This window comes from Durio zibethinus, chromosome 1 (genome assembly GCF_047325235.1).
Source record: "Durio zibethinus cultivar Kanyao isolate XHJ-2024 chromosome 1, ASM4732523v1, whole genome shotgun sequence".
Classification (NCBI taxonomy): domain Eukaryota; kingdom Viridiplantae; phylum Streptophyta; class Magnoliopsida; order Malvales; family Malvaceae; genus Durio; species Durio zibethinus.
Window position 1 is genome coordinate 31650195 of NC_143162.1, and position 16142 is coordinate 31666336.

General features: G+C 33.7%; 3 protein-coding genes across 6 annotated transcripts; 2 read left to right on the forward strand and 1 right to left on the reverse strand.

Moving 5' to 3' along the window:
- Positions 1-1290: 1290 nt before the first annotated feature.
- LOC111311243 (ethylene-responsive transcription factor ERF014-like) lies at positions 1291-3879 on the forward strand. Its single transcript, XM_022910617.2, has one exon. The coding sequence runs from the start codon at positions 2824-2826 to the stop codon at positions 3511-3513; it is 690 nt and encodes a 229-aa protein (XP_022766352.2). The 5' UTR covers positions 1291-2823; the 3' UTR covers positions 3514-3879.
- Positions 3880-4677: 798 nt separating this feature from the next.
- LOC111311244 (E3 ubiquitin-protein ligase RZF1-like) lies at positions 4678-13700 on the reverse strand. Of its 2 annotated transcripts, none has more exons than XM_089765065.1 (2): positions 12452-13700; positions 4678-4910 (listed from the first exon to the last, which is right to left on the reverse strand). In XM_089765065.1, the coding sequence occupies exons 1-2, from the start codon at positions 13482-13484 to the stop codon at positions 4813-4815; spliced, it is 1131 nt and encodes a 376-aa protein (XP_089621191.1). In that variant the 5' UTR covers positions 13485-13700; the 3' UTR covers positions 4678-4812. The 2 variants fall into 2 exon arrangements, with proteins under 2 accessions (XP_089621191.1, XP_022766353.2); XM_022910618.2 differs by lacking the exon at positions 4678-4910 and adding an exon at positions 11803-11939 and having other exon boundaries at positions 12452-13625.
- LOC111312315 (uncharacterized) lies at positions 6557-12065 on the forward strand. 3 transcript variants are annotated; one of them, XR_002692856.2, is made up of 13 exons: positions 6557-6705; positions 7242-7301; positions 7402-7455; positions 7557-7617; positions 7770-7846; positions 8243-8292; positions 8820-8902; positions 9501-9571; positions 9656-9812; positions 10620-10762; positions 10849-10947; positions 11231-11358; positions 11621-12065. XR_002692856.2 is itself a non-coding variant. In XM_022912478.2 (12 exons), the coding sequence occupies exons 1-12, from the start codon at positions 6667-6669 to the stop codon at positions 11300-11302; spliced, it is 966 nt and encodes a 321-aa protein (XP_022768213.2). In that variant the 5' UTR covers positions 6557-6666; the 3' UTR covers positions 11303-11545. The 3 variants fall into 3 exon arrangements, 1 of the variants encoding a protein (XP_022768213.2); XR_002692855.2 differs by having other exon boundaries at positions 11529-11622; XM_022912478.2 differs by lacking the exon at positions 11621-12065 and having other exon boundaries at positions 11231-11545.
- Positions 13701-16142: the final 2442 nt, after the last annotated feature.

Sequence of the window (16142 nt, forward strand, 5' to 3'; positions counted from 1 at the left end):
AGTAAATTTGAGTAATCTGATTTTTATTTCAAATCAAAATCGAGCTTGATTATTAAAATTCGATCGAGCTCGAGTTGAATTTCAAATAGTAAATTTCAAGTAGAGCTCGAATTTTTCATTATATCGATTTGATTCAATTTGAATACACGATTAGTTGAAAACATCTCATTTGACATAACACTGCCCAAAACATTAATATCAGTAAACAAAAATTTCCCAGTTGGAGTGCTGTTTTTTTTTTCTTTTTTTTGGTAGGCAGCAGGCTAGAATTGAACCAGAGTTTTGCTGGCACTGCAAAATGCAATGCACTATAGATCAGGCTCAGCTGCACAGGGTCAATATAGAACATGAAATTTCCTTCTCATTTCCGAGAAACTAAACCCCTGTTTCATTCCTAAATTTCTGACAAATTTAAGATAAAGAAATGATTTTAAAATGCATGTTACTTATTGCCAATCAGCAATACCTGATTGATTATATAGCATAATAATTCACAATTAATTTAGTACAATAGTCTCTAATTTTAAGCAAGAGATGCCTTCTTAATTGATTCTTTGATTTTTATCATGTGTTTTCCAAAGTGTATGGAAATGGGAAGGAAGGAGGGTAGAGACTGGAAAGAAGCAGGATTTGTATGGATTGACGACTCTATTCTTTTCACACATGAATTATCATTGGAAAGAGCATTTCTGTGTACTGTCATGGCCTTTTTCTTTATGAAATTTAATGCATAATATGCAGATTATGCAAATAGTTGTAGAAACAATAAAAATATGACCAAAATGGAGTGTTACTGTTTAATAGAATGTGTATTCTTTCCGACGTTATTGCAATTATTATTGCAAATAGTTTCTTATCTTCTGTCGAAGGGCCTGCCTTTTATGACCCTTTAGTTGGAACTTTGTAATGTGTAGTCTCTTACAAAATCTTTGCTCGTTGCCAGGCATACCATTGCCCACAATGGCAACAACTGTGTGCTGGGAAGTTGACAAAACACACGCAAACCAATGCATACTTCACAAAAATTTGGCTCATCCCCAAGTGTGAAACTAATAAACTCTATACGTATTTTGGCCCATAGCCCAACTTTAGAAAAGGTAATTTGTCCCCGAAAAAGGGCTTGTTTCAAACTTCAAAACGCATGTACCCCATGGTAGGCATTTTCCAAAAAAAAAAAAAAGTCAGTAGACCAGTAGTTGATTTTGGTTTTGCCGTACCATAAGATATTATCCTCAAACTCCTCAAAAAAAAAAAATAAAAAAAAGAGTGTAAAGAGTAACCCGTATGAGAAACTTGGGATGAAAGTCAAGTCATGCAGGCGTAAGCAGCTAGCAAAATACCATGAAAAGGTTGAGAGATCATGTGTCTTTAAGGCTTTTAATTTATTAATCAGTGTATATACTTCAAAGAGAAAAAAGAGTGAGTTTTTCAGTTTTTGCATCAGGCCTGAGGGCCAAGAAACGCGGTTTTAGAGTTGCGAGACAGAGCAGCAACAGCTGGTTTTTTTTTTCCGTCTCTCTTTTTTTGTTTTGTTTTTCTATATTGGCAATGGCTGAGTTAGTACTACTATTTAGACTGCGCGTCCTTGAGTGAATCACAGCCCACCCAAAATGTTGATTAAAAATAAGCCTGCAGATCCTGAAAGTTGCCTCTGAAGAATCCTATGTCTCTCTAAACCAAATAAACAAAAGGGTATTTCATTTTTGCCGTAAACAATTGATTTTTACAATATATGATTAGCCATGAATAGTTGTGACATGAACAATAAAACATAATATGATAAAGACCCTGGTAGAAAATTTTTCTGGTTTTCCCTTGGTCCATTTTTTTTAATGTGTATTTGCTGGATGTCAACTGGGGTGGGGGTGACTTGCTAGGTAATTCAAGGAACTCTAGAAACAGCCGTTTAACTTCAAATTTTTAATAAGATTTTCTTTGAAAGTCTTTGATTGGTGCATGTGTGCATATGGGGTACCTATCCTGAGTGCAATAACAACTGCCATTTCCTTTAGAAGTTACAGCTGCTATAGGCAGGAGGGATTTGGAAATTATCTGCATACTTTCAAGCTGATGAATTCTTTTTAGTCAATTGAACTGCCTTCTAAGAAATTAGTCAGATAAATCTTATTTTGAATCATTCACTTCTAAAAACTTTCAAATCATATCATGTTACAATGTCCATCTCCTGCCGGTTAAATCTTACAGAAAGTCTAAGGAATAACTTGTCTACATTAATGATGTGATATTGAATTATATCAAAAACGCTTTCTAGCTGTAATTTGTTAATGTACAAAACTATTTGTGCTTTCTTCATCTCCGTCTTCTAATCAACAAGTAGGTTGAATGGGAGGTTTGCAAATTGACATTTCTTCTGATCTGCTATATCTATCCATAAATTTTTCTTCTAGATGTTTGGTGGAAAATATTTATTATACCAGCCATGGGGAACTGGGGTTTTACCATAGAGAAGGAAATTAATATCTGTTTTCCTTTTATATAAAGCTGAAATATCTGTCTGTCAAGCATTTCACTATTTTCATATTCATATGTGGAACAATACTGATTGACCAAGGGATCTTCCAACTTCAAAAACTCAAGTCCCTCTTCTATAAATAGCAAACAACCTTCTTTCTCCCCACATTCAGCTCTTTACCTCATTGCTTTCGTCACTTTTAAAAGAACAAGAACCAAAAGCAAAAGCTATACCAAAGCATTTGATCCTTCAACAAAAACACACAGCCCCGACAAAGCATTGGTTGAGTCTTCTGTGTGCAATTTGTTCATCAAAGTGTTGATTGCTAACTGAAGACTGCTGTTCGTTGAATGCTTTATCTTCTTGATACCTCATTGCCAATGGTGAAGACTGATAAGCAAAAGATCCAACCAGAGCCATCAAAGCAAATGACATCAACAACATCTCCAACATCATCATCATCCTGCAAAAAGAAGAAGTACAAGGGTGTAAGAATGAGGAGCTGGGGCTCTTGGGTGTCAGAGATTAGGGCTCCAAATCAGAAAACAAGAATTTGGTTAGGGTCTTATTCTACACCAGAAGCAGCTGCTAGAGCCTACGATGCTGCACTTCTATGCCTCAAAGGTTCCTCAGCAAATCTCAACTTCCCAATCACTTCCTCACAATACATTCCTGATACCATTATGTCTCCTAAGTCAATACAAAGAGTGGCTGCGGCAGCTGCAAATAGTTTTGTTGACAATGCCACCACCCCACCAATATCTCCACCTCCTCCCTCCACATCATCCTCCTCGTCAGTTTCTTCCCCATCAATGTCCTCTTCACCATCTGATCAAGTTGATGATGATTTGTCACTAATACAATTACTTGTTGCCAACGACGAGCCTATTTCTTTGATGGAACCATGGTACAGCTCCTTTGACAGCCTGCAATCTCCCAAGTACATTGATCAGATGTTCAGTGTAGCCCCATTTGATCCACCGACAGTGATCGAGGATTTTTATGAGGAAGGCGATATTCGTCTCTGGACTTTTTGCTGAGGCAAAAACCAATTGAAAAAAAATCCAAAGTCAAGGCATTACACCATTCTTTTTGTCCATTCTATTCATTGATGATCAAAAGTTGTTGCTTGAAGATGTTACTGACAGTGACCAAAATTCATATTTTGGTCTATTTTGAGTTAGGGAGAAGAAATCCACATGGAGATGAAAACATTTTTTTTGGAATCTCAAGTAGGGGCTTCTACATATTAAATTTATGTATTAATTATGCAAATTAGGTGTGTCATATTCAGTGTTATCAATGATCATCCTACCTTTGTAAAGGAACAAATAAGTGAAAAAAAAAAAGAGAAGAAATTAAAGAATCATCTTTTCTATATGTTTATTGTTAAATGTAATGGTTTTTCATGCTATTCCTATTCCGTTTATTTTCACAGGCCTTTGGAAAGTGAGCAGAAGCCCCCCTTTTAGATTGTTTTTGTAAAAAATGTCTCTGTCACTGGGAACAAACTGTAGAGGTTGTTGAAACTTGAAACCATATGCAGTTGCTGTTCTTATTAAAAAATTCACAGTTTACACTGTCTGCCATAAAGAACCATGCATAGTAATTTCCATTAATGGACCACAACATCTAAATCTACATTAGATTTAGATGTTGGTATATGACATGCAGCTTTTTCAATTATCTAGGTTTTGCATGACAAAACTAACAATCTTTCATCAGTAAGCTGACAGGAAAAACACAATCTGTAAATGATCATAAACTTTTGCCTGTCCAGAAATTTGTAATAAACTCAATAAATATATACTGTTTATCTCTGCAATTGACAAATTTCAAGCATGATGAATTGATGATGGCCATTTTGATCACCAACCATTGCCTTAAAAGTTCAGATGCTAGGTGGTGAAGAACCTTCGCCCGGATTCAATCCTCCAACTATACCCTGAATTTTCCTAAGTAGAACAAAATAGAAAAAATAACAGTAATCATAAACATTGCATTTACACTGCAATCTTCTGTCTGATGACTCCCAAATTATTAGTAGTAATTAAATTGTTGATTGAAAACTCCTTTGTTGGGTACTCTTTATGGTAAGATGCAATTTTACAAATGACGTCAAATCGAGTTCTTAAACAAAAAAGATGGATTATTACTTTTGGCCAAGTATTTTGAACATGGTCAATTGCACATGTCCAGTCCACTTGTGGAATGGAAGGCATGGGGTTCCATCCCCAATTGTTTCTTCTACATTGTATTTGCTACCCCCTTCAGGTTCATAGCTTTGATCTCTAATCTGCTCACTTTGGTCTGTGTTTGTTGAGGGGGAACCATCTCTTCTATATTGAATATATGGGATACTGGGGTCTAACAATTTTGGATTTTTGGTCACACTGAGGGGATGAAGTTGCTGTTGAAGTTAAGCACATGAAAATTCCTACAGGACAATTTTCAGTGTTAGAAATTCACAACACATCATGTGATTTTAGAAGCACCCTGGCATGGAAGGAAAATGTGATTCAGAGCATATGATTAATCTGAGATTTGTCTACTTATAAATATATTAATGTCCTAATTTGATTTTGTTCATCAAAGTATATATGATTCTTACGTAAACTGCAATTGTCCAAACCAAAATTTATTGTTCTTTTGTGATGTGTATTATATATATGTATATGGAATATTTTATGATAATAATGGGATCATCATCATTTCTTTTGATTTAACTCGTGAAATTACACAATGAGTCCTTTTTATTTTTTGATAATCTCTTCAAATTACAGAACAAACATTGACTTTTTTTTTTCTTTTCACATATTTTTAGACATAATAGCTCAAGCAATTATAATTTTTAAATGGTTTTGTTTTGTCTTCAACTTCTTAATTTAGTGGCCAAAAAGATCTTAAGAAGATATCAAGGTGAGGTTCAACCTTAGCCTCCCCACTTAAAGAGCAAAAAAAAAAAGGCTTTGTTTTGTCTATTGAAATACAAAAAAGTGAATGAATTAATGTGATCAGGAAGAGTTATTTTTATTACGTTCTTTGAATATGTTAATGACAAATGAAGTAATTAATTAATATGAATTCACTTACTTGATGCAATTATTTTAAAAGGTAGTTTTGATCCAAATTTAACATCTCTAAATTTTTTTTTTATTTTTAGATTATGATTTTTTTTTTACAAAAATTAATTAGTCTAAAAATAGGAATTTAGGCATAATTAGGGTTTTACTTATTTGTAGGCTACTTTTGCTTCTGTCACCGAACTCCTTTGCTTTTTCGTTTTTTAAGGAATCTTCGCTCCTTATTCCAGAAGTTAGATCCAACATTGGCGGAGACAGCAATGATATGGGTTTGGACTCATTAAGACAAGCTCTAATTTATTATGATATTAAGGGATTTTATAAAAAAAAGAAATAATAATGGAGATATTTATTAACCTATCTTGAGATTTGCACTTATTATTTCCTGTTTTTCGTTTTGTTTTGCTGTTTTATTTTGGTTAGACCTTTTATTTATTTATTTGGAATTTGTTTAACCTTCTTCTTTGGTCCAACTCAATAGTTTATTTTATTTAAAAAAATCAATAGTTTATTTGTTTATAATGGACCCAATTCAGTAATCAAAGCCCATAAAACCCATTTAACTTAGTCCCAACATTACCTGAGTTTTGATCCTTGATCCAACCAGTTTAAGCCCAGTCCAACTCAGTACTTTCTCGTTGCCACACCTGTGGCAACAACTAGCCAAAAAAAATTCCATGAAATTTTATTAGTGAAATTTATAAAATTAATTAATTAATAAATTTAATCAAATAAATTAAATGTTTAAAATTTAAAAATTTTTTAAAAAATTTTAATATATTTATTAAATAAATATTTTTAATAAAAATATTAATAAAAATTTTATTTTATAAATAAATATAAATCAAATTTAAATTATAAATAAATATTTTATTAATTATTTTGTTGATCTTCGTAGTAAAATCTACCGATTTATAATTCAGATTTTTTTATAAAAAATTTTATTTATTTATTTTTAATAAATAATTTCACGAACTTTCCAACTTTACCTATGTAACTGTCGAATAAGTTTTATCCAACAAGTAAACCTATTCGGCTATTACAAACTTGTATCTGTTTGCTTTTCTTTTCTCCTTCGCTTCAGCTTTGACGCAGAAACTGACCAATAGAATGGGTTATTCCAAGGACCAGCTGCTTGTTCGTTTAAAGGTTTATACATATATATATATTATTTTTTGGATAATTTTTAGCTTGGGTCTTTTATCTATTTTGTTTTTTACTTTTCAATACCCATTCAATTTTTAGGAAATGATTCGTTATTTACTTTAATTATGATTTGGGTTTTTATTATTTTGCTTTAAATTCGTTTCTTTTTTTTTTTTTATGGTAAGAACAGAGAAAGTAGAGGGTTAAAACCTAAATTTAGTTGTTAAGATATGCCTTTTTTTGGTGCTAAAGTTTTGAACTTTTATTGATATTTGCACTATGAATAAATGAAAAAAAAATGGTGAAATGTAAGCCTTCTAGGCATATGGTTTTGGTTCAGCACTATTTCTCTATTTATATCTGATTATTGTTGAATTTAATGAATTTATATTAATTCTGCAAACTGCTGAAAAAAGTGAGACTCTGATAACGTCAATGGAGTACATAATTGTACTCATAGCCTTGCTTTAGTATGTGGTAGCTATGCATCTTTGGTACAGCTTTCTTTAGTGACTGATAAGTATATTGGGATCTTTCAGGAGCTTCAAATAGATTTTTCCCAGTATGAACATCCCGTTGTCTTGACAGTCGAAGCTCAGGTAAAAAGAAGAGTGCTAAACTTGGCTCATGGATCCCTTTTGCTCTGACACGCACATGCAGTTTGTGGATTCTAAAACTAGAATATTTCTTCTGAATCAGGCAAAATATGTTGGGAATATGGGAGGTGCACTGAGCAAAAATTTGTTCTTGAAGGTATAATATAAGATTCTGTACTGTTACTTGGACGATTACGCCTGATGAATCTTGGCACTGTTTTTGATTTTCTGAGTGATTGAAAATGATTGTCCATGCAGGATAAAAAAAATAGGTACTATATTGTCTCTGCTCTTGGTGATACAAAAGTAGATTTGAAAGGTACATACTTTCTTCCCCACTTGAATTTTCTTAATCTTTTCATATAATGCATGGAAATATTTTATTAGTCTCACATTTCAGTGTCAATATGGAAAATTTGAAGTAATTTTCAGACGTTAATGAGAGTTTTGTGTGACTTCAAAGCTGTGCAGTTTTATCTCAGAGGCTTGGTCTAGGAAAAGGTGGTCTAAGAATGGCTCCAGAAGAGACATTGGTTGAGATACTTCAGGTGTGTGTATATATTAGTTGAAACTTGTTTGTACCAAATTTTCTACGATTGTATTATGAGTAAGTGTATGGATTTAGTATAGAAATCTTTGCCTGCTTGTATAGTGTTCTACTGAATCTACTCTAATTATTTGAGCAGATTGCTTATTCTAATAGCTTATTTCATTTCTAAAGTATAGTAACGTGTTTAAAAATTATGCCTTCATCCAATTTAAAAGGATATGAAGAAAAATGACAAGCTTCTAATCAAATGATATTACACTTTTTCGTTTCTTAAATAAACATAATTTTAGGTAATCTATATTACGTATGTTATTCACTAATTATTGTCAAATATATGATAGCAAGATTGTAATTCACTCTTTTGTCTCGTTGCTTCTGTTTTGTACTTTCTAAGGTGCCACTTGGATGTGTCACACCATTTGCTGTAGTAAACGAATCTGCAAGGTATGCATTTAAGTTTCATTTCCTTCAGGCTTTGAATTTTACTTGCATTTTAATGCTGCATAGAACATGGATCATTGGTGTGCCTCATTGATGCTACCTTTGTCTTTGAAAATGTCAAGGTAGCTTTGAAATGAGATGATTGGAATAGCTTTTTAATTTTTTTATTATTGATGTCTCAGTATCTTTCAGCAAACTGAAAAACCTTGCTAACCTCCTTTTTTTTTCTTTTTTTTTTGCATTCATGTGTGCATGAAAGAGGCTCTGCCTGTGTAAGAAAATGATAAATAATATAAGGAGCACTGCAAAAACTTCTGCATTGGGAGATGTATCTAGTGCTAATGATCATTACGCTAAACTTCTAGTGTGATATCTTTGCATCTCACATGCAAGTTCTCCCCTCCCTGTTCTCAATTCCCTTATCTCTCTATTATAGAGTATAGGTTATTTATAAAGATTACTTGCTTTTTTTGGTAGTTTTCTTCTATGTCTTTCTAGTATTAATTTTATTCTTTGTCATTTTTTGGAAGACATGTCTCGCTATTGTTGGATCAAGGATTCAGAACTCATGAGCGATGCTTTTTTCACCCACTCTCCAATGACATGTCAATTTGTAAGTCAGAAAAAAGAATTACGACTTTTTGTTACCTTAATGCAACAAGATATGTTCACATCGTCCCGTTTGAATTTACTCTCATGCTTTATTTTGTTACCTACAATGGATCTAGTGGTTTTGGGAGATTATTTCAAGATGGATTTTTTTTTTTTTTTGGTGTGTTTAATGAACTGCCAATTGAAAAGTAAACATCTTATGTTTTAGAATTGTTTTAACCTAATTGGCTTTCTATATGTGGAACATAAGCCTGCATGGCATTGTTCTCCTTTATTGGGTTATGGTAATGCAAATTATAGAAAATGCATAAAAACGTTTAAGTCGAACCATCGATTTGATTCTTGCTGCTTCCTTCTCTGCCCATTCCTGTCAGTTAATTTGTTACAAGTATGAATGCCATAAGTTGTCATGGTGTATGCAAACTAGTCATTGAGGTCTAGAATTCGTGATAGAAAAAGAGGACTGATTTAGTAGGCTGTGGCTTTATGTAACTGGAAATCAATGAGGAAATTTAGTCAATATCACTCTATAGACCTTGGTTTCTGACCTTCATCTTTTTGGTGCCTGTTTTGACTAACTTCTAATGATCTATCCCCAGCTCTTGATGCCTGCGGTCTTGACAATTTTCTTAAATCAATTGGGAGAGACCCATCATATGTCGATCTGGAGGTGATTTTAATTTTCTTAATCTGTTTCATTTAACCTGTAATGGTTTGTCAGATAAGCTGATCTAATATCAGTCTATTATTGTAGGCTAACCCTCCTGTAGGGAAAGATCAACCTCCCGATTTAGCTGCTTATGTTCCATCAGTTTCCACAGTTCTGCCAGATCTTCCTGAAAAAGCACCTTCTTCACAAAATTCTATTGGAAATCATGTTAGTGCTGCTATAAATTCTGCAGCAGTTACAGGTAATTTATCTAAAAGAATTGTCATTCACCACATGGTTCTCACTTTCCTACCTGGTATACAAATTCCGCAATTTTGTCCCTATTCTGACCTTCTGGGATAAGTAAAACTAAGTTTATCTGTTGCTTCATTTTATTGAATTAGTAATTATTCAGAACTCAACATGCATGATATCTTGTTTAGTGTTCCCCTATTTCTCCTTGATCCCAATACTGATACCTGTTTTGAGTTCTAAGGATTAGCTTACCTTTTGTTCTTATAGACTAGAAGTTTGTGCGTACAAAATGAGTAATAGTAGTGGCTGCTATACTAATCATTGGATGTGTTAGTATCCTAGGGACAACTTGGGCATAACGATGCCAAATTTAATGGTTGTCAACTTACAATGCCCTGAACCTAGCAGTAGTAGGGGAGATATAAGGCCTGCTTGCATAACTAAAGATTATGATAATTATGACAAAGTTCTGCTTTGATCAAATGCTAATGGATTTCTTGTGAAAATTCTTTCACTTAAGAAAATTTTTATTTTCTTTTGATTGGGGTGGTGATTTAATGTCATGGTGGGAAAGGACTGGTCACTGGTGCCAATCTCTCATTAGGAATCTGTTTCTTCTCAAGGGTAAAATCAGTTGCTATTTCATGTTGTAATTGAAAAAGAATTATTATTTGTCTTGTAAGTTGTAGCTTTGAGAAGAATTATAATGCTTGTTTGTGTGACAGTTGAGCATCTAGCTTTGTAGTTGATCACTGAGTAGTGTAGGATTTGCTTTTCTCTAAATAATGTAACCCTTTCTCTACATTTGATGTAGCAAAAGTGGTTAAGCCAGCTGGTAATGTGCAAAATGTTAAGGAGAAGTCGGTCAATGGTGTGCGGCCGTTATTTCCTGCTGCAGATGTTGGGAAATTTGTTGAACAACTTCTGGATAGAGCATCTGCCTTACTGCTTTCAGAAGTAAGCTAAATGCTATACTTTTGGTCAATGATAACCTTGATGTTCTTTTTTTTTTTTTTTTACTTAGACTTATGAACCGAATACAGATTACGGAGGATTCCATCAAGCAACATGGTGGACAGCTTGGAGCTGAGGTTGCAAACAATATTAAAAAATGTCTTAGAGAAGATCTAAAGAACCTTGCTGTAAGTATCATGTGGTTACAGTTAAATATTTCCTTTATTATTTAGTATTTACAGTCCCCCATGGACCGCAAAAGAAAATTTTCTCATATTTTTTCTCTCTTTTTCCCGGTCCTTTTTGAATAAACAGCATTTTTGAATAAACAGCAAAGAAACAGTTAGGGTGTTTATTTGTTTTTATTATTATTTTGTATGGCTACGCATAATAATAGAATGGATTGATACTACCCGCAAGTGCCATGTGTTGTTATTTTACCCTGATCAAAATGGTGGCTTTCCATTGCAGACAATATTCAAGAACACGGCATATACTGAAGGGTTTTATACTGGTACTCACTATCAGCCCAAGCGTCTTTGAACTTGTTTGTGATGGTTTAACTCCCTTGGATCATTTTGCTCGCATAAAATCAGAAGGTGAAATCCAGTTCTCATTTTTTTCTCGTGACTTTTGTTTTTTTTTATTATTATATTTTCATCTTCATCAAGACAATTGAAAGAAACTATTTATTCCCTGTTTTTAGAATCAGATGAAATTGATTGTATTTCTAATGTTGATTATTCGTTGATTTTTAAAATCATTGTAGTATATTGTCCTGGCAAATGATCGTGCAAAGTGAAGGTGCATTCAGGCACACTTGACGTGTATTTGAAATAGATAATGAAATTGTTTTTGCAGCATTTGGAGGTTTCAGAGATATTCTTCAATTTACAATAGAGTAGATAAGAGAGTGAAAAGCCATGGTAGCAGCTGCTGGCCTTCATGAGATAAATGACATGACGTACACGTAACAAGCATGATCAAGCTGAACAAAGGAAACTGAATAAATTACTAAAATTTGAAGTGTCTTGGATTATAAACAGCAGACTTGAAACCAATGTGTAATTGAGAAATGGAACAGCGTTAATCTAACCAGCTACACAGATTTCCTTAAAGTTCACATGAACAGCTGCATATGAAGGCTAAAGAATAGTGCAACGATGCGGCCTTGATTCAACTGATGGAAAAATTAAAGAGGATTTCAGTGTAGAAAGTGAGGTGTCTATGAACAGCAAGATTTACAAACTAAACCTTTGATTTACATTAATAGCTGCATGATAAAGTCAAATTATTCTCAAGAGTTTTAAGATTTTGTAATGTTTGCTGGGCATGAAATATGTTTTTTTTTTTCTTGGCTTTAAGGGAGGCCAGAGTCCTATTACAAGGGGGAGGAGGGAGGTGGGGTTCAAATGCAAGCCCCGTGACTTCTTAAAGACTTTTTAGGCCACTAGGTCAACAAGCGAAATACAGCATAAAATATGTTTTATGATCATCTTTGCGGAAGTGAATGTTTTCATGATATAAATCAAATTCAGGCCATCGAATTTGTATCAATTATAACGATGAACTAGTCAACAGATGGCAATTTTATTTGGCAGATTAACACTATATATATATATATATATATATATATATATATATATTTATATTGAATGCATAAAATGAGACCACTGAATCAATTTTCATTACCTGGAGATGCACCAATTCTGTCCGTCTCTGGATTAATTCTCCGATTCCTTCGACGCAAAGGCCACAAATTACTAGCCAGTTGCCTAAGCCTCCAACATCTTCTGCCATTGTTGGAAGTAACCTCGGGTTCAGAGGAAGACTCACTGCTACTTTGTTCATTACTGCTAACTGGCAACTCTTGGCGGCAAACAGGACAAGAATTGTGAAGCCTTAACCAAGGCACAATGCAATCACTGTGGTATATATGGTTACAAGGCAACTCCCTTGCCTCTCCACCGATCTTGAATTCCTCTTTACAAACTGGACATTGCGAGTCGATGCTTAAATGCGTTTCCATGATCTTCACAGTTGGGACTGCATCGATTGTTGACCCTGGAGCTGGGGGTACTCCTGGCCTGTCATTTTGTGTTAGTTGTTCAATCAACTCATGTAGTCCTGGTCCGAAGAAGAAGTTTCTTGGATCAAGACCAGGGCGTGCACGGTTTTCTTCCGGCAAAGTTGGTTCGGCTGTGCCTGGACCAAAAGGACCCCCAGGTCTAACAATAATCCAAGTCCTGGGAAGACCTAGAGCTTCAGGTTCTTGTCCTCTATCATCACTTTCATCAGAACTACGGCTTCTACGCCTACGAAGACGTTCCCGGAGCCTACTTTCAGCTTCGAAGTCTAGTAAATTGTTCCGACGTCTGAAAAAAGGCCAGCCTCGAGGTTCTTGGTTATCAGAATTATCACGATTGAATAGCCTGATTGGAGGATCCATAATAAGAGAGAGTGCTTCAAACAGACGAGCTTCAGGGGATGGATCAAAAGCGGTGAAATCAACAACCATCCTTGGCCTGTTGATTTCCATCTCACAAACAAACTGCCCAAAACATCGAGGGCAGACGATCTCTGAAGGATTTGTAGAGGCAATCCGGACGGAATGATGGCACTGGTAGCACCAGTAAAGCTGGTAGTTCCTCTCCGGGGCTGCACCACTATTACCATTGGTAGCATTGGTGCCATTGACCCCTGCTGCAGGTGGGCTTAGAGACATGATCTTCTTCGGATGCTTTTTCTTTCGTCTTGATCAATTTGGTTAAGAAATCATCATATTGAAAACAACATAGATTTATACATGTACCGATGTAAGCAGAAAAGCATGGCTTTCTAGGGTTGCATAAAGCAATTCTCTCTTTCTGGGTTTTTCCTTCTTTTACACCACTAATGTTTATTATCTGTAAAGATGCTGGTTTTGCTTTCCAGGGTCTTAGTTCACACTGTTATCGTCCATGCAAAGGAAAGGATGAGAAAGGGCTTTTGCAAAGGGACTTTGTTATTGGAAGGTTTTCAGGCCTTTTGTCTTACGAAAATTCCGAACTTCCAGGGAATCCAACGGTTAACTTTCCCTGGAAGAGACGTTAGAACCTAGGCATTGATACTAAAGAAACATACCATTTATATAATAGGGTAGCCCAGTAGCCCAAGTTCATTAGTGGACTACCTATAACCAAAACCCAGGTCTGTCTCTATATAATTCTGTCACCTACACTGCACATCATTTGTTGCACATTATTGCGTCAAAGTAACTAAAGGAAAAAAAAAAGACTAAACACAGGTACCAAGGATGGCATTCAAAGATTGAGGTCTTGATTTGTGTCATAATTGACTGTATATTTACAATTGAATAAAACACAAGAATTTATAGTTTGGGGCAGTTAATTTATATATGATAAATAGACACACAACAACAAAATTGAATCCTTTTGTGTAGTTTTCACTTTTTTATTGTTTGTGGTTAGAATCAAAGCATCCCATCATTTTTTATAAGATTTTGGCAGAAAATCTTAATCTCAAAGACGTGTTTCAAACATGGCTCGAATTCAAAGATAAAACGGTCATTTTCTGCTTTGGAGCCAACCGCCAAGTCCAATGAGGCGGGCTTCTACCTAGCACCCCAAGGCAATGGTTACTGTGGTCACCGACCCCTTAAGAACTAAGAAAATAAAATCCTAAGATTTGCTAGCGGTCAAAATTAATGATCTCCAACAAGAATTAGTGTTATGGACAAATCAAAAGTCAAAACTCAAAAACAAAGAAAAGGTTACGCATAATTAATTACCTCTGTTCTAGTGTGTTATTGCATTACAACATGACTAATTATATATATATATATATAAAGTTGTTAAATATTAAATTTTAATTCTTGAAATTAAAAATTTAGTATTCTATTAACAAGTTACATGATTATTAGTAATTTTTTTTACTTAAAGTTATCAAAATTTGAATATTAATAATTGAAACTAAAAATCTAACAATTATTAATAATTCATCCAAATAATTTAATTTCCTTTGTAATTAATTCCACCCTACATCTGCTTGATTACCTAATGTAACTTATTATTATTACCATTATTATTATACTAGTTGACTGGTTAATTCTTTCTATCCTACTTAGTGATGATTAAAATACAAAGCTTGCCCCTGCTAAGCCAAATAATATCAAATAAAAATTATAGGAGAAAGCAGAAGAAAATCACGATCAATTTTCAAATATCACAAAGCTGCTAGTATATATTTTTATAGGAGTTTATATATAATGAGAGAGCTAATATTTGCTGTTATATTTCAATTTTATTGATTCGTCATTATACTTTCAATTATTATTGATTTTTAGATTAAAAAAAAAAGAAGTAAGAATATTCCTGCATTTTTTTTCATTTTTGTTATTTTTTATTTGAAAGTCAACAAAATTGAAAATATAGTAGTAAAAATTAATAAAATTAAAAATTCAATGATAAAATTTAACAGCAAGCCATATTATAATCACAAATTTGACCCTAGTCCTCATGTTTCACTAATATGTTGATGGAATATGTTCAAAATAAGTGAAAAAAAAAATGAAAGAGAGTCTATTAAGTATGAAACTAGTGTAAATATGGCTTCTTAAGCACTTAAAACCTTTTCAAAAAGTATCCTTTCACTTGTAAAGGATCGTCAATGCCACATATTGAGTTTCAAAGTATGTAAACTTAATGAAAAGACATTGATTGATTAAACAGCATAATTTGAAAGAGTTACAATTTTTAATCACATCTTCTATAAATAGAGAAGTGAGAGATCATTCCAACATACTTGAGTACACAACAAAAATTTTATGTTATAATGTGAAATTAGGTTAAGTGCTAAGGGTGACAAAGATAGTGGTGATCAAAGAGAAGCATTTTCTTCTCCTTTTTCCAAGGGAATTGGGGCAGCAACTGTGGTTGCTTAATGTTCAAAGTATTTATGATTCATATCCTTTCCTATAAAAGAAATATATTGTCGAGTGTTCGGTGATCATTGTTCACCTTCCTCCTGGTTGGCAAAATCTGTAATTTTAAATCCTTTGTTAACTGTAATTGTGCAGTTGGCATTGTATATATATAGTTTTAAGAGCTTAAAGATTAGGTGAAAAGAAAATTCAATTTCCATGTGGCCCCAACACCATATCCCTCATTTTCTCGTCATAGAAGACAAGGGGGAAATGATAAGCAAATGAAGGATTAATGATAGACAATACAAGCATGCAGCAGGCCAAAGAATAAATGTTAAGTACTCGATTTTATTGATCAAGGAAGGGTCCTTTAATTACTCCATTGATTTTTCACAATGAACTTAATTATTATTTCAAGTGATCTTTGAGTAATCAATGAATTCCAAAATACTAAGGTAA